Below are 22,586 nucleotides of genomic sequence, written 5' to 3'. Positions count from 1 at the left end.
CCCGGGCATAAATGGCATCTTGTGATTTGATTCAGGTCTAGAGGTATAAATGGCATGTTGCCTGCTGCTGTTTTATAATTAAAAGTTAAAATAAGTGCCTCAGACATGGCTGGGTGCCTTACTGTAATTTGTGATGACTTTATAACAGTGACAAACTTTTTATTTGCCCACCCACACGCCACACTCTCAACCAATGTACACACTCACTCACAGTGACCCTCGGGAAATCAGTTAATCATTAATAAAATTCTGAAATTTAACAAGAAAATGAAAACAGAAAGCCTATAGCTTGTTTCACGAGCACATGTTCAGAGCCATCACATACATTACTGTTTGGTTGGATGGTTACTCTGTCATATACCAAAGCCGTCTGGGAATGTTTTTCCTTTTGCTGACTCTGCAGCTGACAGCAGACCAGGTAAACACCCTCTGTGGAAGTTTGGTCTGGAGCTAATTACACACTGTCATGCAGTTACAATTAAGAAACTATTTTTTTCTGTTTTCAGTTTTAAAGGACAAAAGGTTCTCTCTAATGCAAATGCAGTTGTTCATCTGATTTATATTATTTTAGGTACTGTTTTTTTTTTCCAAAAGAAAACAAGCTGTGCCAGGAATTTCATGCTGATGTGACGGATTTATAGTTTTCAAATGTTCAAGAGAGACCATCTGGAAGTAGCTTGAAGCTGTGTATTGTAAACAGAAGGCTGTGTGTATTTTTATCAGCCTCTTATATGAAAATAACAGCCATCAGATGGAGGCACACCCATGACCCTGCTGAATTTATTCAGTGTTTTGTTCAAGACAGACTTGACAGATTTGTTTTGTGCAATAGGAGTTCAATCATTTATTGGTCATTAGTTACAGTGATCTACAACAGTAAAGTGTCAACAGGTATTAAGGAGAACCACAATCAGTGTTTAGCAATGAATCTGTGAAAAATGCTTCATCTCATTCCACTTGCTTCTCCTCAGTATCTACCCCAGAGCATTCTTCCTCATCTTCAGCTGGCGTAGTCTTCATCACCGGAGACTGCGTCCTCCTGAGGCGAGCTGCGACTGACCGTCGAAACCTCAGCTTGCCGCTCGGCTTTGCAGCACCAACAACACCGCCCAAGGGTTGTGGGTTATTTTGCCCGACTGCTGACATCAGCTGCACTTGGCCAGGGGTCAACATGACACTCTGAGGCCCTCCGCCGACATTTCTCTGTGGCAGCACTGCAAACAGCCCACCTCCAGCTTGCTGCGTCCCTGGCCCTTGCAGATTCATGGTGGCTCCTCCTGCCTGGCCCATGAGAAAAGCTCCACCTTGTGGGAGAACTGCAACTGGAATTAGTTGTTGTGGTGGAGCCTGACCTACAGGGTTCCCAAGTGGCTGGATAAACAAAGTATTACCAACTTGGACTACTTGTGCCACAAAGGGCTGACCAGTCAGTGGAACCCCATTTTGAGCCCCAGCGTTTGCACCATTGGCAGCTCCTGGTCCTCCATTGTTCTTCACTCCCCTATTGGCAAGTGCCTCAGCACTCCCTGAAGACACACCACTCTCCACCACGAGGGCCAGGCTCTGAAAGATAACCCACAGCATGCAGTACATGTTTTAGCTCAGTGCAAGCAGCAGATGATCAGCAGGTGAAGCGCCGCTTCTTTCTTTACTTATATAGAAGGCGTCAGACTCGGCGATCACCAGAAAAGGTCCAATCAGAATGCTTTATCTCATAAAAACGAGATGCCGTAATCATCATGACCAAGCAGCAGGTTATTTTTTGCTTTGTCGCCTTACAGCAGGCCATTATTTAGGATCAAGCGGCAAACCAAAATCATCTACCAGTGACTTGCATTCTTAAAAACCATTGTTGAAGAGCTATTCATCTCATGAAGTAACACAAACACACGCAAAAAAGAAAAGGAATGAAGAAAAGATATCAGAACATGAAATGATATTTACCAGAGTCTTTTTGTAGGAGACTTTATTTCAGCACAAACATCAATAAGCAACAGAGTTTACTGAAATATTCTGAAATTGTGAATTTCTTTGCTGTTTATTGCCTTTAGTTAGCAGTGTAAGGAAACATAATATATGAGGACAAACATGTACACATTTGCTACTAAGTTAGCTAATACAGGTGCTATTTTACATTTGCTAGTATCAAACAGGAATCTGCAATTGTCTGCTACTAATTGTGGTACTACCTGGCACTGTGTACTGCACAATGTTTTTTCTACCATCAAGCTGCAATAACTTTGCCCCAGTTTGGAATGCATTGTAGTAAAGATTTTGAACACAGCCAGCAAAAAAATAACTACTTCTTTCTTCTAATAGACGGTTCTAGCAGCTCAGTCTAAATTACAGATCAGTGATTTAAATGTCCATGCTTAGCCTTACACAAAGCTTTGTTTATAGCGGGAGGTAGCATGGGTTTGTTTCATCTGTACTTGTCAGAGCGTGTACTGTATCATTTTGAATAGACAGAACTTCAACAGCCAGATGTTCAAGCTACAACACTCAGAAAAGCAGGTTGGCATCCATGTCCTCTGCAGAGAGACAAGTTACAAAGAGTTAGAGTTTGCATTTAAATGATCAACTAACAGTACCAGAAAACATCAAATTCTGAACATATTTTAGAGCAAGATGCTGGGTTTTCATCTTAAATCTTTGAAGATATATTTAGATTGGAGCATCACATTTCTGAAACCTCTACTATCTATGCAATTATATAGGCCTTGACCATGAACGTACTACATCATTTATGGGAAGGTTTCTCACAAATATAAGAAACGATGAACCTCTCACCATTCCTGATATCAAAACAGGTGATCCACTCCTTAAATGATACCAGTTTGTCTTTGTCAGCATCGCACTCCTGAAAGAAGCGAGAGGTGCAGTGCTCCATTGGCACCAGGGGGACCCTGAGAGGGGCCAGCTCTGAGTGGGACAAAAACCTGTAGAGGAAAAAGAAATGTTTTTGATCACTGTGAGTAAACAGAGTGCGCAGGATGACTACGTGTTTTCCTAACATACTAGTTATTGTTATTGTTGTTACAGGTCATTGAAGCCTTTAGACCAAAAATCGTTTGTTGGTCCTTGTTCTGGACTGAAAACTAAAGGACACCACTACATTTGAGATCTGTGCATGAAACCTTTAAAGAGCAGCTCACAACATATTTTTATAAGCTTGCTTTTAAAATGTGTTTTAATAGTTGGGTTTTTGTTTGTTGATTGTTCTTGTGAAGCACTTTGCTATTCTTATCAAGACAGGTGCTATATGAATACTTTTGATTTGCTTTTGCTTACTTGTTACAGTTATTTTTGCCTATTCAATTTTTCCTCAGAAGTCAATGTGCCATATAATTGCATTAGCAATAAATTTAATAACGCTCTATATTAACAGTTGCTGCAGCTCCTGAAGCATTTGAATTTTCGGAATGTGGAAATTTCAACATCGCTTGAAAAAACTAACCGCTAGCAACGTCCCTCTCACCAGTAGGCTAAGTGATTTTTAGCCAATTACAAGTTGAATCAGGTAGTTGGGGTTGTTAGCTAAGATACCGTCATTAAGAAGCAGTACAACTAATGTGTCTATGCAAGCTAATTTGTGATGTGCACCACTGGCCCGGCCATTAATTTTTTAATGCACCTTCTCAGATTAATTCACTGCGTGTCGTGCCCAGGGCTGGACTGGGACAAAAAAACAGCCCGGGCATTTTGACTAGAGACCGGCCCACCAGGTATTATAGGAAAAGCCATAAAGCCTTTGAATGAAAACAAACGCTGGCCAGTCCAGCTATGGTCGTGCCATCAGTTAACCCTTCCCAGGGTTGCCGACCCCTGGAGTAGGGGTTTACACATTCACCTGACATGTTCAAGGTCTCTGGTTAGAGACCATGAAGAGGCGCAAATACCCTTTGGTGTTGAAACAGGAAGGGTATCTGGTGGAAAAAGCTGCCAAATCAAGTGGTGCTATCTGTGGGGACCCCGTGTGAAAAGGGAGCAGCCAAAAGAAGCGTCTTCTTATAACTTTGTGATTAAGGATGTGTTTTTTACAGTCTGTCAGTCATCTGTGACATATATATCTTTCCATATTGTTCTATAACCAATAACTCCCCTAACTAGCTAGCTTTTTTTTAAAGAAGATACTATATGCAAAACCAGTGTATAAAAATGTACCTATCAGATGGGTGCTGGTCCAGCTGAGCAAACTGCCAGTGTACTGGGTAGATGTACATGTTATAGTTCTTCTCAAAGTCCTGTGCGAGAAGCTCAACAGAGTGATTGCCTGCATGAAGGCGCCTCTCACTCTCAAAGATTTTCTTCACCTGAAGAATACAGGAGACCACACTTTGGCTGGTTTCAGTCACTTAAACACAGTAGTTGTAAAGAGCTGTTGGAGTAGTAAGCCTTACTCTGAAACGCTGTTTAGGAGTGAGGAAGCCAGGAGTTATGGAGTCATGTTCGTAGAGCTGGAGCAGCACGTTTTTGAGCCAATCTCTCATTCGTAGAGGAAACTGCACCCGCTCATTGTCCACACATGGAGGTATCACTGAGACAGAGAGGACAGAAAAAAAGCATCAGATGTTTTAATTAGTTCTTTCTTCACCATACTAAATTATACAGTTTGTACAGTGTTTAAATACAGTCTCACATTTGCATGGCCCAGTGTAGTCTAGGTGAAGTCTGTGTCCTTTCTTAGTGCCCTCTAAGTTGCATTTAGTAGCAAAGAGTTCACATGATGTGTCATACGTTTTGTTGTCTGTCCCACAAACCTAAACAAAAACAAAAGTGTTTAAATAAATGAAGAGAGAAGATCAACTTTTAGCCACTGTCCTCGAAGAGTTTATGCAGGCAGGACTTGTGAGGAAAGGAAGACACAATACAAAGATAAAATTCCATATTTGTGGCTTACAGCTCACCTTCAGCCTACTATCAGACCCTTGACCTTCTCACAAAAAGCAATCTGGGTCAAATAATATGAAAAGAATACCTGCTGGCTCACCATAACAGGCAGGGTAGTTAGAGCTAATATTAAAACAAAAGTGTTCTCTGCTTTGTCTTTCAATTAAGTCAAAATGCCCACAATGACATCTGTACTTTTTCCTTTTTCTCCTCAATAAACAATATGAAAGCTTCACAAGGCTGCTGCAGACAAGTGTGTCACAACCACAGAGCATCACATAAAACGTATGAGCATAAATGAATAACAATATGTAAGTGTGACATTTCTTTTATAGGCATCAACATACTTACATAGTCAAACTCATTCACACTGGGAGGGCACTCTGACGGTTCTTGACACACACACCCTGGCTTATTGTCCGCATCAAGTTTGCATGTTTTTCCACGTTTGCAGCGGAAGTTTTCACATGGATCTTTAAGAAAACACAAACAGCGGTTGGATCTCTGACCCATATTTCACCTGATTTCTAGAAACAGTGAGATAAATTACTTATTTTCCTAGCTTGTTTTAAAGTTTGTCTTGCAATAGAGCCCAGTACGCTACAATAAGCTCACATCATCCTCTACATTCCTTTAGTATAGAGTTGGTATAGCGATTAAATTCGACTTGATCTCTCTTATTCACTTTTAAGCCTGCAGAGCTGTGTTTTGGTAGTGACTGTGAAGCAGAGAGGCACTATTCATGCGGAAGTTTAAGCAAAATGATTCAGTCAGCAGATTCCCCATGTGAGACTATTCGGATGGTGTATTAGTCAGTATATAGTGAATGCTGCTGCTGACCAGACACTCAGCAGTTCTATACTGTAAGAATAACACGTTATATGAACGATAACGTTAAATTTAAAACAATGTTAAACTTCCTTGAAGTGGAGCCTTTCACCAGCCTGTATTATTTACATTTATTTCTAGTCTTGTGTTAAATTAGAGATGTTGATAATTCCTTTTATCTTTATCTTATCATGATAAAGATAAAATATCATATCATCTTTTGCTTACATAACTGTCAACTTACAGAAAGTATCTGGCTTTATTATTAATGGACCTAGAAATACCAGTAATCATGTCACAGAAGGCTAAGGAGGAAGCCTTCAACAGAAACAATCAACAGAAAAAAAATAACCAGTAGGGGTTTCTGGGAGTTGTATGTCTCCGCCAAGAGAGGGCCTGGACCTTGGGTACAGTTCGGCTGCGGCTCTTATCTGCACCGGATTCACACCAACTAAAGGACCCTGGGAAAGTACAAAAAGACGTGTAAAGGCAGACTCATGCATGTATAAAATCCTTCTCCTTTTCCTCCTTCTAGTACTAATAATATTAGTAATAACGTGAAGGTACTATAGAAAGAGAAAAAACAAAGGTCAAGTTGCCCCAATGAAAACTGCAATATCAGCTTTTTTGTAAACTTTGGGCTGATTAGTGCTGCTAAATGTTGCCAATGCTGTCAAAGGTTAGCCGTAAACTTGCAGAGAGCTTTAAAAGCCTTAAACTTGCAAGTGAAATCTTTTTTTTACTTGCACTGCACTGATGTCTAGCAGGCTAATTAGCTGGGTCAGTTTCACAAATGAAAAAAAGCCCACTGACAGGGAGATGTATCTCCTTTAACCACTTCAAGATATACACAGGTGATTTGTAGATGCAGTGTGCAGGGCAGATTATGTCCTCTGTTACCTCCTTACCAAGGAAATTACTCCAGCTTAAACTCAATGATTAATTTTAACTATCAGTTCTTAAAACATTTTCACTGTGGGCTGATTTTAAAATGCCACCAAGAGGGTTTGAGTCTAAACTTGTCTTCCTCTCTTTCTCTTTCCCTGCTTTCCTGTCTTTCTATCTTTATCCAATGATGCCTGAACGGCCAAAATAATAATAATGATAATCTACTGTAACGAAAGAAAATATAGGTAATATAAGCATTACCCATTTTCCTGCCCTTCTCCTCTTTGTCTTTTGGTCTGTATTGTCAGTGCTGCTGCTCTCAGACTCAGGATCCTGTCGGCCCTCTTCTTGTCCGGGTTGTGTTTCCTCCCTGTCCGGAGAGTGCTTCCTTGACGTTTGGTTTTTCTTTTGCTTCCTCGTTTTTGCCTTAGTGTGACTTGCACCCACATTCTTACTCTTCTCTTCCTCCTTTCCAGATAGAGTGGCTCTCAATTCAAGCTCTGCATCGTCCTTTGGTTCTGGATGATCCACATTTGCTTCAGGTTCTTTCTTGGCGCTTACGTCTTGGTCTGAGGAATCTTTGTCCTGTGTCTGATCAGACACCTCCTCGCTGTGTGCTGCCTCTGTGTTTTGCATGCCAGGTTCATAGTCATCAGCGATATTGGCCATTTCTTTCCCACTGGTTTCTTTCTCTCTGATGTCTGTTTTTGAAGTAGGCTTGGTGTCATCAGAGTGGATTTTGTCGTTAGCTGACGCAGTCTGTAGAGGTTGTAGGAGGCTACTATCAGCAGCATAGTCCAGATTGACTGGAATCACTGATTCTGTGCTGCCATCTTCCTCTAGCAGTGCTTCAGTAGGCTCTTCCTTCCTTTCTGAATGAGTCATCTTCTGCACCTTCTCCTCTATCACATCCTCCACACTGTCTTCTTTCACTTCTTCCTCATCCAGCAAATGTTTCTTTGTCTCTGAATTCTCATCCAACTTCTCCTGATCCTCAGCAACCTCAACCACCTCGCTAGACTCAACCTTGGCTTTGTCAGCTTCTACTTCTTCCTCCTCCAGCTCTCTTACTTCAGCTTCATCTTCCTCTTCAGCCTCTTTCGTCAGGAGGTCTACCAGTTCTTCTTCACTCAACAGAACTGCAGTGCTTTTCTCTCGCTTTTCAGCCCTCTCTCCATCTTCCTTGTTAGCGTTGTCTTCGGAACTCAGTTCCTCGTCTTCCTGCTCCTGGCTGCTGGCCTCAAATGTGACTAGAGTGGGTAAGATCTTTGGCTTATTGGCTTCCACTGTGATAGCATCCTGAAGCAGGAGAAAAGGAAAAATATTTATCGACTGTATAAAATGACACGATACATTTAGTATTAGAATTTAAAACTCTAGATGAAGAAGATGTTACTCTACCTTTTCTTTGGTTGTGTGCAAACTCTTATGCAACCCATGATGTTTTCCATGAGGTTTACTTTTCACCTGAAGATAATAAGAAACATCTGTAATATTTATTGTATGGTGAACACATTATCATATTGTCTTTGATCATTTTTACTCATTGATTTATGAAGAAGAATATCTTTACTACTCACAGACAGAGCAAATGTTGCTGCCAGTAAGCAAAGGAATACTAAGCAGGCCTTCATACCTGTAAGATCAAAGTGAATCATTTAAACCTTGGATAAATTGTCTAAAAATGGATAACATGTAAGTTTTTAGATTTTGAAACCACTACAGAATTGAATATTTCAGAAAAATATTACACTAAAGGCTAAAAAGCTGTTCATAAGCTATCAATACATTCTACTCTGGCTTTTTCACAACAAAGATGTGAACTTGGCACATCTTTCAAAGTGGAAACAACTATCGCCAAGGTTACAGGCCTCTGATATGCACCTCGCTCTCAAAAGTCACATTCGGAGCTAAAGTAAACACCAGAAGCTACCAGACTGGAAAAATTTGACTAAGTCCACAAACTTTTTGTGTGTCTGGAGCCCAACGACAAAGATATTAATGGGTCTGTCTGGTAAAATAGCTCTCAGCACAGTTCTGAGATGTGAAAGTAATGCTGGGGAGAAGGTGTACACACCAAAGCGATAAATTAGTCTTTATACTTTGAATAATTTAAAAGTTACCAAAGACACTATTATAACTACTCTATTACATGATTGCTCCATCTTTAATAAAAATTAATAGACATTATAAAAAACATTTAGATATGATATTTCTCTAAATTATATGCACCAAATTAGTACTTCCAAATATGGAGCACATATTAAATAGTGCTACCACTTTCTGCAAAAGTATCAAAGCATCGCCATCAATAGCTCACCAGCATAAAGCTGTGGCCCTAAGTAATCAAGCCAGCAGTCGCACATAAAGCAAGCAATAGTTTAAATGCAGTAACTAGTTAGTGAACAAGATGAATGTCAAACGCACATTACTGTTTTGCTATATATAAATGGAGTTGCAAAGCACTATTAATTCCAGCTATTTTATCGGTTCTTTTATTGCTGTAATTTCAATATGTGTGTCTGAAACGGGTCTGTCTTGTAAAGAAGACATTGAGCCTCAGTAGAACTAACTGTATAAATAAAGGTAAAATAAATGAGAAATGAAACTCTGTGTGTCACAGAAATTAGGATTTTACCTGAGGCTGGCAGTCGCAAGAAAAAGTATCCCGCAAAAACAGCAGCGTGCCTGTGCTGAACCTGTGAAGATGTCCTTTTGTATTCAAGACAGTGCACAGTCTGTCCACACAAACTAAGCATTCAACACACACACACACACACACATACAGTTTTTTTTTTCCAGGGTTTAGGATGCCACTGCTAACTTTGGGAGGGCCTTTGGGAAACAGAGATAAAGAGAGAGGCGGACAAAGGGATCCCACTCCCACACTGAGCTTCTGTTGGGCGATATACTTCAAAAAAAAAAAATAGCGTGTCTGTTTCCCAAAAAATGAAAATAAGTTTAAAAAAGAACGCTCCAGGGTTCATAACAGATTTTGACAGGTTTCATTTTTGTTACTGAAGATAATTTGCATGCATGTATAGAGGAGTTCAGGAGAGTGGGCAACAGAGTCGACAGCCATCTGTTAAACACTACTCTGTTATGGTTTGGGCAGCATTTCAGCCAGTGGTGTTGGAGATCTTGTAAAAATTTATTTATTTACAAGCACAGAAAAGTGCTGTCAGATTTTTGATCTACCATCCAGTACAATCTGGTTCATTTGTCAGCAAATGATCCCAAAAGCACTACTGCAGTAAAAGCATATCTGTATAGAAAAACATGCTGTAGAACACTGGACATATGGATTGTTCTCCCCAGAACCCAGACCTCAACATTACTGAAGCAGTGTGAGCTCATCCTGACAGAGAACAGAACAAAAGGCAGCCAACATCAAATAAAGAGCTTTGAATGTTCTTCATGAAGCCTGGAGTACTATTCCCAAAGACTGCTTAAAGAAATGACAAGAAAGGTTGTCTAAGAGAGTTTAGGCTCTTTTGAGGAATAAAGAGGGTCAAACCAAATATTGACTTTAAAGCTTTTTAGAATTGTACAGACTCTGTTTTTGCAATGATTTTATCATCTACTGAAAAGCAGCACCAGTACAGGGCTTGGCATGATGCTGATCCTGAGAGAAGGGCTTCATATTCATATGTGTCCTGTCAGTAATGTTTCTTTGTTTGTCAGCTGTATTCATCCTTGATGACATCAGCCAACAGAAAACTCATTATCAAACTCAAACTTCAGATTTCCATATCAGTTAGACAGAAAACCTCAAATCCCTGGTGAATAGACTCAATTAACCAGGGGTGGGGAACTCCAGGCCTTGAGGGCCGATGACCTGCAGGTTTTAGATGTGTCCTTGATCCAACACAGCTGATTTAAACGGCTAAATGACCTCCTCAGCATGTCTTAAAGTTCTCCAGAGGCCTGGTAATAAATTAATCATTTGATTCAGGTGTCTTGACCCAGGGTGATATCTAAAACCTGCAGGACACCGGCCCTTGAGGCCTAGAATCCCCCACCCCTGCAATAAACAAACACGCTTGTTCAGATGTGTAGTATTTCTTCGTTGACACATTTTTGTGTATTACACCGCTATAAAAATAATGAATTCAATTTTATTTATATAGATGTAAATCAAATCAAATGTTTACTTTCAGTTGAATATTTCAGCAATTATTGGAGCATTCATTGTGCTTTCTATTGAATGGATTTTGCACACTTTTGGGTATGCTGTGGAAACAATTGGATTATTTAACAAACAAGTATAAGTGTAACAAAAAATGTACCCCTGATAATGGATGGATAAGCCTCATAATGAACATAATTTCTGGTTACTGTTGTTTGTGAAAATTTGAAAAAGTACTATGGGCAGGTTGTTTATGGCAGAATGAACCCAGTCCAAACCAAAATGACCACATTGTTTTAGGACAGAAACAATACATACTTTTGGCCACTAGATGTCACAAAAACTAAAGTCTGTACTCTTAAAGCGGCTAAGAAACTGCAGTATAATGAGGGTAAATGATGAGAGTAGCAAGGACATGACAAAATCGCTCAAAAACTGCCGTTTTACCTTAATTGATTGATATTCAAAGAATCAACACACCAGCTTTAAACACAAGCCTCTTGATTGAAAAAATACACTGCTTTGTAACACTGTTCATCAAAGCTGGGAAGTACAAGCTTTGATTTATATTACACAATGTTGTAAATCAATCAGTCAATTCCACAAGGCATTGATGGAAATATGCTATCTTATTTTATACAATGCAGAGTAAAAAAAATACACGATGTGGCATCAATCATGGTGTTGTTTTTAGTAAAATCATATTTCACTATTCATCACTAACTTGTATTGTTTTCCCTTAATTAGCAACTAATTCAAACATATTTAGGCAAAAAAAAAATAGAAGAAAATGATTACACTGCACGCATTCTCAAGGATCACACTGGTGATGCACCAGTCTGACAAATGCCTAGTTTCATTAAGAATATTAATACCACAGATGCATCCAACGCCTGTCTGACAAAGATAATTACATTATTAAACCTTAAGTAACGTTAAGGTGAACGTGCAGACACTGTTGACTGTCTGCGTATCACAACAAGCATCAATCATCTCCTCCTCCACTCCTACCCTGTGGTTTTGGTGGAGAGCGCTGGACTGGTGAACATTCAGTCTAATTACAGGTTTCTTTTGCTTAGCTGAAATCCAAAGTGAGGTTAAACAAGGAATTCTGTAAGCTTATTTTGGGCCTGGCCATATAAGTATATCCAGGAAGCGATTATATACCACAGGATGGAAATATATATAGAAGCCTTTACTTGTACATACTGTACATGCTTAATGTTCCAAAAACACAATTTCCAATAACATCGTTTAGCAGTGAAGGCAAAATATGGTTTGTTTTTGTTTTAATAGACTGAATTAATATTGTACTTTGTCACAGTGTGCGTGTATATGTGTGGGCGTGTGTGTGTATCTGAAGTTAATCCATTTATGTGAAGTTTTTATAAAAGGCAGTGTTTAATTTTCTCAATTTAAACCAACCTTATATTGAAAACTTTATAGCCCTCGCACTTGTACTACTTGTAACCTGTTCCATGTAATCCATCATCTGACAAAAACAAAATTCCAAATAGAAAGGGAAGGAGGGGAAAAGGAAAAGAAAAAAAAGTTTCACCGGAAACAAGCATGAAACTGTCTAGCCCTCTTTTCCTCTCTGAGTGGGTGAGTTTATTTTTTCAACAGGCCACAAACCCTATAGTTTAGCGAGCTAAATTATATTTCACTAAAGACGTGAGAGGGGGTGTAGGAAATTTTGTGACTGGATAAAAGAGCACACAGTATCTATGTGTGTGTGTGTGTGTACAATCATCATCACGCCACTGTGTGTTTTCTGAACTCCCTCTCCGGAACAAATACACCTTCGCATGACGACAAAAAAGACACATCCGGAAGGAAGTGATGCAATCACCTTAAATGAGAATACTTATATACAGTAGTCCTGGGAGTTCCCTCCAGCATATCCACACATCGTGATTTTACTTCAACTGCAAGCTTCCATTCGAGGTTCAGGACAGACTCTGGATTCTCCTGTTTGCTGCCTTATAGACTAAACGAGGAGCACCAGCTGCATCTTTTTTTATTATCTCTGAAACTGAGGTAGAGTAAATGATTATGTAGTATTATTATTATTACTTTTGATCACAACTCTTACTTTAGTGATCACAACTTTGAAAGTTTTGAATTGTCAGTTTGGTTTGTAGTAACTTAACATCTAGAAGTTTAAACCCAAGAGCAAATGGATGTGACCCTATTTTGGGGGGAGTTTCTTTTGCTAATGCACCATAGTAGTTACTCTTACACTGAACTGAACTTAATGAGAATAATAATTACATACTTTTTTTTTTTTTTTTTTTACAGAATGAAGGTTCCCATCATTACATTTTGCCTGATTGGAGCAGTCTTTTCCAACCCGGTGAGTATGAAAGCAGAAAACAAAAATCAATTATTAAAAAGGTCTCAATTTTGAAAGATTTTTTCACCGTAATTTTTTTTTTTACATAACTTTCAGATAGACGAAATATTCTCCCATCTTCCATGCTGTGTATTTTTGTTTATTTGAAAGTATTACTGGGTTCAAGGACACAGTTACAACAAAAAAAATAATAATACTAGGTACAAATAAGCATAATATTACTTGCTATTAGTAAAATAACAGGTGACATGGAACTAAAGCATGTCATAACCATATGTATTTTTAGAAATAATAATAATAATAATAATAATAATAATAATAATAATAATAATAATAATAAAGTGTCCATTAAATAACCATCTGTTCCATTTTCATTCTGACAGATTTTACACACTGTTGTTTCAGTATCAAGCGAGGTTGCATCAAACTCAGTAAGTAGCATTTTCAAAACACAAATCATTTTTTAATATTTTTTCCCAAATGCTAAATCACAGTTGTATTAGACCTTGTTTCTGGTACTAGGAAAGAGAGAGAAAAAAGAAAGCAAATAATTCCATAATAATTCAAAGTTTAACTTAATAATTTAAAATTTCAAGTTTTGTTTTTATTTATAGATGTTTAAATTAGCAAGTTTAAATTTGGCAATGATTTTCTTTTCATATATTTGAGCTTCTGTACGTTTGAGTATATTTCAGGAACTATACATAAACTACTAAACTATATAGTCTGCCTGCAGTAAAGCTGAATTCCTTGAAGACAGTCAGCAGGAAAAGCTAACAATGGGCGTGGGTACTGGAAGTCTCTCTAGACCTCAAGATGATTCCCATTTCAGAAACTATTGTTTACTATACTTTATGTCTGCTTCCATTCCGGCAGTAATAGCTTGCCCAAGCAAGGGTTGACAAGAATGAAATCTAAATGAATGATGATTGTTGATGCGGCAGTTAAAGCATATAATTAAAATACATTTTTCTCTGTGCTTACTTTGTTTTGTTTACCCAGACTGAAAGTGTGTCTGTTTCACAATCGTCTGAAAATGACACCTCAGAGCTTCAGGTAATGTGTACATTTATTTCAGTAATGAGTAAATGGTTATTTTTCCTGACTCTTTCCATCACATTTGATTGCTGAGTTTCATCCACATGACTCTTTGTTCCTGTCTGTGTTGCAGAGCACAGAGGAAAACACCTCAAATCAGGTGAGTTATTTTGGTTCTGAAATGTCTTCAGAAAACCTTCATCCTAACACACAGATCAAAATCATTTTTCTGTTTACTGAAAATGTCTCTGTTTTTTTTTTTTTATACAGAGCTCAGAGTCAGAATCATTAGAATCCACAGACAACACATTGGAGGACACATCAGAGGACACTTCAGAGGACACATCAGAGGACACATCAGAGGACACGGTGGGTCCTATTAGCAATCCATGTAATATTTTACTGTTATCCTTCAACAAGGTTGCTATTTCCATTTCATAATCTTTAAAGCATTAGCAAATTGTTAGGATTTCTGGGTGTAACCTTGGATATCAGATGATACAAATGAATAAACCTGGAATAAATCTGATATTTGCATCCTTAAATGGGTTTCATTTCCACAAACAGACTTCAGAAGAGAGTGACAGTCAGTCGGATGAGGTAAGATGAAGTAAAACAACTTCTTTTACTTAGTGTATTATGTGTAGTACAGAATTACACAGTTTCTTCACCTCTGTTCCACAGATGGACTCCATGCTTGACACCAAAGATGATAGTATGGGCAGTGAAGAGAATGTCAGAAAGGTGCGATAAATCTTTTACGTTATCAAATTATTTCATTTAACCTGCTTAAGTAGAGGTTACAGTTAGTTAACACAGTGCTCTCTTTATTCACCGCTTTAGAGCTGGGTGCGAGTGTTTACAAATACAGTGAAAGCCCTTAGCGCAGAGGACAGCAATGAGCTGCCCGACACAAACCTGCTGGTGAACCCCACAGACAGCAGTGACAGCACCAGTGACAGCATAGAAACCACAACTGCCACCAATGACAGCAATGAAAGCAAAGACAGCTCCAGCAGCTCCAGCAGTGAGAGCAACGAGAGCAACGAGACCAAAGACAGCAGCAACAGCAGTGACACCAGCATGAGTACAGAGGACAGCAATGCCAGCGACAGCACCGAGCTGAAACAACTGAAAGCCAGGGACTGTGTGAATGGCACTCAGAGCTGCGAAAGTGAGGAGCGTTTCTTCCAGAGTGTAGGAGATGATGCTCATTTCTCAGTGGATAATCTGATGGTGCCAGATGAGGATGACAGGGAGTTAATGCTGCGAAGATGATGACATGCTCTTGTGCAGCCTCTCATTTCCCTCTATGAACTCTAGCACTATGACTAGCCTGAACACTTCAGGATGATAGATTTTGTTTTATAGATTGCTTTATGTTTATAATGACATAATGCTACATGCAGCTGATTTTTGTGTGAAAATTATCGAGGTGATATTATCCCAAGTGTTTACTTTGTTTTTATAATAATAAATAAATAATATAATCATGGATTTGGGGCTTGTGGTGTGTTGGCATACCATTTTAATCAAGGATTTATCCATCATGCAATTTTATAACAGGCCAATACATAAAACTGTACTCTCTACTTTTTAAAATATTTAGAAAATTATAGTAAAATACATATAATAACTGCCTTGCAAATTCATATTTTGCATGCACATTATGTAGCTTTTAAAATTACTAGAGATGGCACGATACCACTTTTTAATGTCCGATACCGATTCCGATATCATAAATTTGGATATCTGCCGATACCAATATGAATCCGATATAGCATATTTTGTAATCAATAAAATTGTTTTTTATAAATATCTTGCTGCATTTTGTATAAGTTCATACTCAAGTTTTAAAAAATGAGACTGAAGCTATTCTGTTATACCTGTATGCAAAGAATACACTCCACCCAAAACATTTTATAGTTCAGCAACACAGATCAATCTAATAAATTTTAACCTACACCATCCTCCCTATTCTGGTATTTTAAAGTACTTACCTACCTAACTAATAGGGTTGCCAACTCCCAGCAAAAACATTAGGGAACCACCCCCCACCCCCCGCCCTTAATCGATGTAATCAACTTTAATTTAATGCAAGTGTAAAACAAATGCACAGAAATCAATTATTTTTCTACAATAATTAAATAGATTCAACATCTTTCTTCAACAGAATTGCAGACTGCACAGATGGTACCTTCCCAAAGGAAAAAATACTATAGCTTACTAGGGTGTATATTAGACTTATTAGTTACTATATACAATAATGGATTTCTATACATTTAATCAGATGGCCAGTTTTGTTGTAAGATTCAGATAATTATTTATTCAAAGTTTTTAAATGACATAACAAAGAAAAATATTTCTTTGTGCCCCCCTTTCCCTGTTAATGCCCTACCTGGCCCCGACAAAACTTTGCTAGATCCGCCCCTGCACAGTTACCAGCTGTCAGCTACTTAGAAAAGGATCCTGGTCATGCATAGGGCAGTGAAAACCATATGGGCGATATTCTTTTCTGAAGTGACATTATCTAAGCTGCCCAACAAACACACTAAGGGGGAAGTTGGAATGTTACATTTCAGACACTTCGTGTCTTCACATATCTCGCGCCAAAACTTCTGAACTGGTGGACAGAACCAAAGAGCGTGGATATAATTGTCCGGTGAATTGGTTTGGCAGTGTGAGCAGTTGTTGGTAGACGTAAAGCCCATCTTGAACATCCGATGACCTGTATAGTGCACTCTATGTAATATTTTGTATTGAATTAATTGAAGACTGGGATTTCTAATTAGATGAAAGGTTTTTAAGCAAATCTGAGACCAGAAGTTTAGGTCTAAGTTAACTGATAAATCCGCTTCCCATTTTGCAATAGGAAGTGATATTGATTCATCTGTTTTAGAAAGCATTCTGTATATTTTGGATAGTAATTTGGGGGTTTTAAGAGTAAGAAATTGAACCACACTTGGTGGTGTTTGTAGTTCAACTTGACCCGGTTTAAATTTCTTTTTTACTATGGATTTAATTTGTTGATATTCTAAAAATCTTTTCTTGTTGATCCCATATTGTGTAACTAGTCTGTCAAATGAAATAAATTCTGTTCCTTCTAGTATATGTTCTAAATATTTGATTCCTTTACCACTCCAATCTGAAAAGTTTATCATATTATTGTTTTGTAATATGTCAGGGTTGTTCCAGATAGGTGTACGTTTGCATGGGATTAATGAAGACGCTGTCAATTTTAGAAACTCCCACCATGCTGTCAGAGAAGAGCTGATGTTGATGCTTTTAAAGCATTCATGTCGTTGGATGTTTGAGCTGATAAATGGTAGGTCTGAGATCTCTAGATTATTGCAAAGTGCTTGTTCTACATCTAGCCAAGGTTCATCTAAGAGGGTGTGTTTTAGCCATCCTGAGATAAACTGAAGCCTGTTGGCTAAGAAGTAGTGCTGAAAGTTAGGCAGTTCTAGTCCTCCTTTATCCTTGGTCTTTTGTAGTGTTTTTAAGCTTATACGTGGGGGTTTATTTTTCCAAAGGAATTTGGACATACATGAATCTAGAGATCTGAACCAATCTTGTGGCGGTTTAGTTGGGATCATTGAGAATAAATAATTTATTTTTGGTAAGACCATCATTTTTATAGCGGCAACCCTTCCCATGAGTGATATGGGTAGACATTTCCATCTAGCCAGATCATCTTCTACCTTCTTTAAAAGTGGGATATGGTTTAATTTAGTTAGATCTGCAAGCTTGGGAGAAACATTAATACCTAAATATTTTATATTTCCCGATTGCAGTGGCGTAGAAGAGGAATTATGGAGGGAGCAATTAATCGGTAGAACTGTAGATTTTGACCAGTTAATTGAGTAATCTGATATTCTTGCAAAAGAGTTTATCAATTCAATCACCCCAGAGATATTGGTTTGTGAATTTTGGAGAAAGAGTAACACATCATCCGCATAAAGGCTGATTTTATGTTCCACGTTCTTGCATTTTATGCCCTTAATTACTGAATTCTGTCTAATTGCTGCTGCTAGTGGTTCAATAAAAATTGCAAACAGTGAAGGGGAGAGTGGGCATCCCTGCCTGGTGCCCCTCAAGAGACAGAAGCTGGAGGATGTCTAGTCATTTGTTCTAACACAAGCTGTTGGGGAATTATATACTATTTTTAACCAGTTTATGAAAGAGGATCCAAAACCAAATTTGTGTAAAGTTGCAAATAGAAATTTCCAGTTAACTCTGTCGAATGCTTTTTCTGCATCTAAAGAGAATATTGTAGTTTCTAGGTTTTTACTGTATGAGTAGTCTATCAAATTAAGTAATCTACGTGTATTTGTTGATGAGTGCCTACCTTTTATGAAACCAGTTTGGTCAGGATGAATTAAGAGGGGGGTTATTTTCTCCAGTCTCTTTGAGAGAGCTTTGCAGATTATTTTAAGGTCTACATTTATAAGGGATATTGGACGATAGCTTGAGGGATATACAGGGTCTTTGCCTGGTTTTAGCAGGAGATTAATGTTTGCAGAATTCATATTTGATGGAAGTCTGCCCTTTTCTTTAATTTCCAACAACGTTCTGTAGAAAACTGGTGCTAGAATCGACCAGAATTCTTTGTAGAATTCTGCAGGAAAGCCGTCTGGACCTGGAGCCTTATTATTGTGCATACTTACCAGGGCTTCCTGGAGTTCACCTGGTGTCAGTGGTGAATCCAGTGCCATTGCTCGAGTGTCCAATAATTTTGGAAGAGTTATGTTGTCCAAAAACTGATCAATTTCTTTTTTAGATGGGTTTATTTGTGGTGAATACAACGTTTTATAGAAATCCCTGAAAATGTTGTTTATTTGTATCGGTTCATATATTGTGTTCCCAGATGAATCTTGAACAGCACATATAGTTGTTTTTTATTTATTTATTTTTAGCTGGTTTGCTAGAAATTGACCGGATTTATTACCATGTTCATAATTTTGTCTTTGTACTAAGAATTTTGTTTTTTTATCAATTATCTCATTTAATTCTAGTTTTGTTTTGCGTATTTTGTTCAATGTTTCCTGATCTTGGTGGGATGCGTAGGCTTCTTCTAGTGATTTGATGTTTTTTTCTAATTCCTGAATATTTTTGTTTTCTTTTTTCTTTTTATGTGATGAGAAAGAAATTATTTTACCTCTCATCACAGCTTTCCCTGCTTCCCATAGAACAGAAGCTGATGTTTCGGGAGTGTCATTATAGTCCAAATATGAAGTCCACTCTTTTTTAAAATATTTAATAAAGTCTTCATCTTTAAGTAGTGATATATTAAATCTCCAGTTTTTTCTTGGCGTAGTATTATTCTTGTGCATTAGTGTTAAAGATACAGGACCATGATCGCTGACAGCTATAGGGTGAATCTCAGTGTCTGAAATGTCGTTCAGCAGTGAGCTGCTGACCAAAAAATAATCCAGACGAGAGTAGGAGTGATGGACATGTGAGAAAAAAGTATATTCCTTACTGGTGGGGTGAAGAGAGCGCCATGCATCGCAAAGACCAAAGTCGCTCATATACTGTTTGATTATATTTGTGGACTGCCAATTACGCTGAGTTCCCGCTGTATTGAGCCTATCCATGTCTTCATTTAGTCCAAGGTTGAGGTCGCCTCCAAGAACAAGTGTGCCATCTAAGTGTTCAGAGAGTGCACTGAAAAAACCGTGAAAGAATGAGGGATCATCAACATTTGGACCATATACACTTGCAATACATAGCTTTTTATCAAGTATAGATAGTTTAATGATTAAGAATCTGCCCTCTGGATCTATAACTGTATCGAGTACTGTGAAATTAATATTTTTATGTATTAAAATTGCTACTCCCCTTTGTCTAGAATTATAACAAGCTGAGAACACATTAGGAAACTCAGGTGTTTTAAGTTCATTCAAACCTCTAAGAGGTCTGTGAGTCTCTTGTAAAAGGACAACATCTGCCTGTAGTTTTTTGAGTTGGTTAAATATTTTTAACCTCTTGACTCTGGAGCCAGCTCCATTTATATTCCATGTAATGAACCTCAGTGTACCCATAGATGTTTGTGTATAACTAGGGATGTATGCTGTGTGCGTCGCTTAGCCAGGTGGAGAGAATACGTCACTTGTTCATAAATAAAGAGAAGGAGAGAGAGAAAAAATGTGTGGCGAGATGCTCCCTGAGTCTGACTTTGTGTATGCATAGTTACTAATATGAGTAGGCTTGGCTTAAGTGTGTGTATCCTAAACGACTGTGTGCGCTGTCTGACTGATATAAATGTGCTGCCGTTGAGCGCATGGTGCGTATGTGTCGAAATAAAGGATGTTTGTGGATGAGTGTCGAAGCAGGTGATCGAGGCAGTGAAAGGAATAAAGAAAGAAACCAAGGACAGGGGTGAGCAGCATAAAACCAAGAGGGGGAAAAGAGAGGAGGAAAAAAAAAAAAAAAAAACGAGAAGAAAAAAAACAAAACAAAACGTAAACATTCCAATTAAATCACTGACGGAGAGTGACGGTGTTAATTCTGCTATGAAATCACACTTTAAGATGCGATTTGATGCTGGTAAGTTAAACAGATGTTAATGCAAGTTAGTGTGAGTGGATAGGGAAATGGTGTGGCTGATTCTTATCTGGTGTGAGGTTAATACAGCCACGGAGTGATGTTGGGGTCGCGGTGGAGCTGTCCGTCCACGTACAGCCGGTCCACAGCGATGACAGCGCGGGAACCCTTCTGGATGAAGCCGCGTCGGATTGGGAAGAGGACCCTGCGTCGTTCCAAGATCTCTTTGGGGAACTGGTCGTTCACGCTGAAGTCCGTTCCTTTTAATTCCCTGCCGCGGCTTTTCACATGTTTCAACAGTCCTCATGAACTGGAAAAATAAAAATAATCTTAATTCTAATCAATATAGAAATTATCTATTAGATTACATTAGTCTTGATACAGCCTCTGCCACCACATCAGATCAATTGCTCTGGGCTCCTTTGATCAGCTCCATCACCTAGTGGGGGTGGGGGGTCATAGTTTGGTCCCGCCTTCACTGTTGTGATTGGTGTGGGGGTAGGGACAGGCTTAGGGCGTCGGGGGGTTCCCCGGAGGCATTTTCCTTGGGGGGCTCAACCCGGGGTAGCGGTCATGTCCGGTTAGGGGCTCTGTTGGCTCTCAGGTGACTGTTTCCTCGTGGCTGCGTGCAGCAAGGCTAGGGGAGGGTCTGTGCTGACGGACGTGGGTTACTGACCTGGTAGCCTGGCTGCCCCTGGGTGGGTCCGGGATGGGCGTGAGGTTCTGGGGGCGCTCCGTCTCTGGGCTGGGGCCCGGGCCGGGCCTCGGGGGCTTGGGTCCTGGTTGGTGTGTTGCCGGGGTTGTGGGCGGGTGGGTGCATGGGGGCCCAGCCCTGGAGCAGGGTTCCGCCGGTGCATCGAGCCACCTGGGGGGCTCTTCAACTGGTGGGGAAGATTGTCACATCTTGCAGGAGCTTTCCTCTCCTCAGGGGCTCTCTCTACAGGAGGGGGAGATACAGGAGAGGTGGAGGAAGATCTCAGCCTGGGTGTTTATTGTCTTATGTAGTCTGGAAGAAGAGTGGATGGTGGGGTGGGTGCAGTTTTCTCTGTGGTGGGGTTGGGTGGACTGTCCTGGGCTCTGTGGGGCCGGGAGGCGCTGCTGCACTCGGCCCCGGTCTGGATGGGCCCCCTTTCCCTGGTGGGAGTATGGGGGTGCCTACTGGGGTCAGCGGGGGAGCTGGCCCCAGGGAGGGGTCACTTGCCCCTCCCTTCCTTCCCTTCCCGCTCCACCACAACCACCCACACATGCAGGACCTTGGAGTAGGGGTATGTCACCAGGGTGCAGAGGAGCCCCCCCCCCCCCGTCCGGCTGCCTCTACCTCAATTTTATCCCACAACTTAGACATTCACATTACTCACACTCTCATTACACATACATATAGGATCTTGGGGGTGGGCACGATACACGGAATCCAAAGTACCATCAGGGTGTACACCTCACCCCTGGCGTCGTTGCCCACCTCTCAATGTTAAATACACGTAGACATTGAGGGCCAGCAGGAGGGACCATGCGCTTACCTGCTGCTCTCTGGCAGGTAGCTCCATGCCCTCCTGGGTTTTAATTGCACCTTAGAACACACATGCATCAACACTACAATGAGCGGGTGGAGGGAGGTTTGGAGTCTTCTCTCACCCCCATTCTCTGCGGCCTGCTGGAGCGGGGGGGCTAGGAGGAGGAGTGCGGTCTGGAGTGTGGGGCCTCCCTGCTGCTGCGGAGTCGGGGCGGTCTGCCTCTCCCCACCGCAGGGAAAAGGGTAACACCACCTGGGTCTGGGGGCAGTTCCCCCCCTCCAGGGGCAAGGGTACCTAGACCCGGGGCTTAGAGTACGCTTGGGGAGTGTGATCGTGTGTACAGCGTCTCTTTATGTCTGTCTCCACGTTGGTTGAGTGTGGAGTAAGTGTATATGAGAGC

The 22,586-nt window shown here is 39.9% G+C and overlaps 2 protein-coding genes across 3 annotated transcripts; one reads left to right on the top strand and one right to left on the bottom strand.

Annotated features, from left to right (window-relative positions):
• Positions 1-829: 829 nt before the first annotated feature.
• Positions 830-9,387, bottom strand: sparcl1 (SPARC-like 1). The gene is made up of 11 exons (XM_004549515.5): positions 9,245-9,387; positions 8,187-8,242; positions 8,008-8,073; positions 6,868-7,905; positions 6,071-6,179; positions 5,242-5,363; positions 4,640-4,760; positions 4,401-4,537; positions 4,165-4,313; positions 2,791-2,939; positions 830-2,531 (listed from the first exon to the last, which is right to left on the bottom strand). Exons 1-11 carry the CDS (start codon positions 9,363-9,365, stop codon positions 2,503-2,505), a joined length of 2,097 nt encoding a protein of 698 aa, XP_004549572.3. The 5' UTR covers positions 9,366-9,387; the 3' UTR covers positions 830-2,502.
• A 3,230-nt stretch (positions 9,388-12,617) lies between these two features.
• On the top strand, positions 12,618-15,626 carry scpp1 (secretory calcium-binding phosphoprotein 1). Of its 2 annotated transcripts, none has more exons than XM_076884875.1 (9): positions 12,618-12,775; positions 13,037-13,091; positions 13,475-13,522; positions 14,094-14,147; positions 14,263-14,289; positions 14,400-14,485; positions 14,696-14,729; positions 14,814-14,873; positions 14,973-15,626. In XM_076884875.1, the coding sequence occupies exons 2-9, from the start codon at positions 13,038-13,040 to the stop codon at positions 15,405-15,407; spliced, it is 798 nt and encodes a 265-aa protein (XP_076740990.1). In that variant the 5' UTR covers positions 12,618-12,775; position 13,037; the 3' UTR covers positions 15,408-15,626. The 2 variants fall into 2 exon arrangements, with proteins under 2 accessions (XP_076740990.1, XP_004549570.2); XM_004549513.3 differs by having other exon boundaries at positions 12,619-12,775; positions 14,400-14,498; positions 14,697-14,729.
• The last annotated feature ends 6,960 nt before the right edge of the window (positions 15,627-22,586 follow it).

Source organism: Maylandia zebra, linkage group LG6, assembly GCF_041146795.1.
Source record: "Maylandia zebra isolate NMK-2024a linkage group LG6, Mzebra_GT3a, whole genome shotgun sequence".
Classification (NCBI taxonomy): Eukaryota; Metazoa; Chordata; class Actinopteri; order Cichliformes; family Cichlidae; genus Maylandia; species Maylandia zebra.
This window is presented reverse-complemented; position numbering and strand designations above follow the sequence as displayed.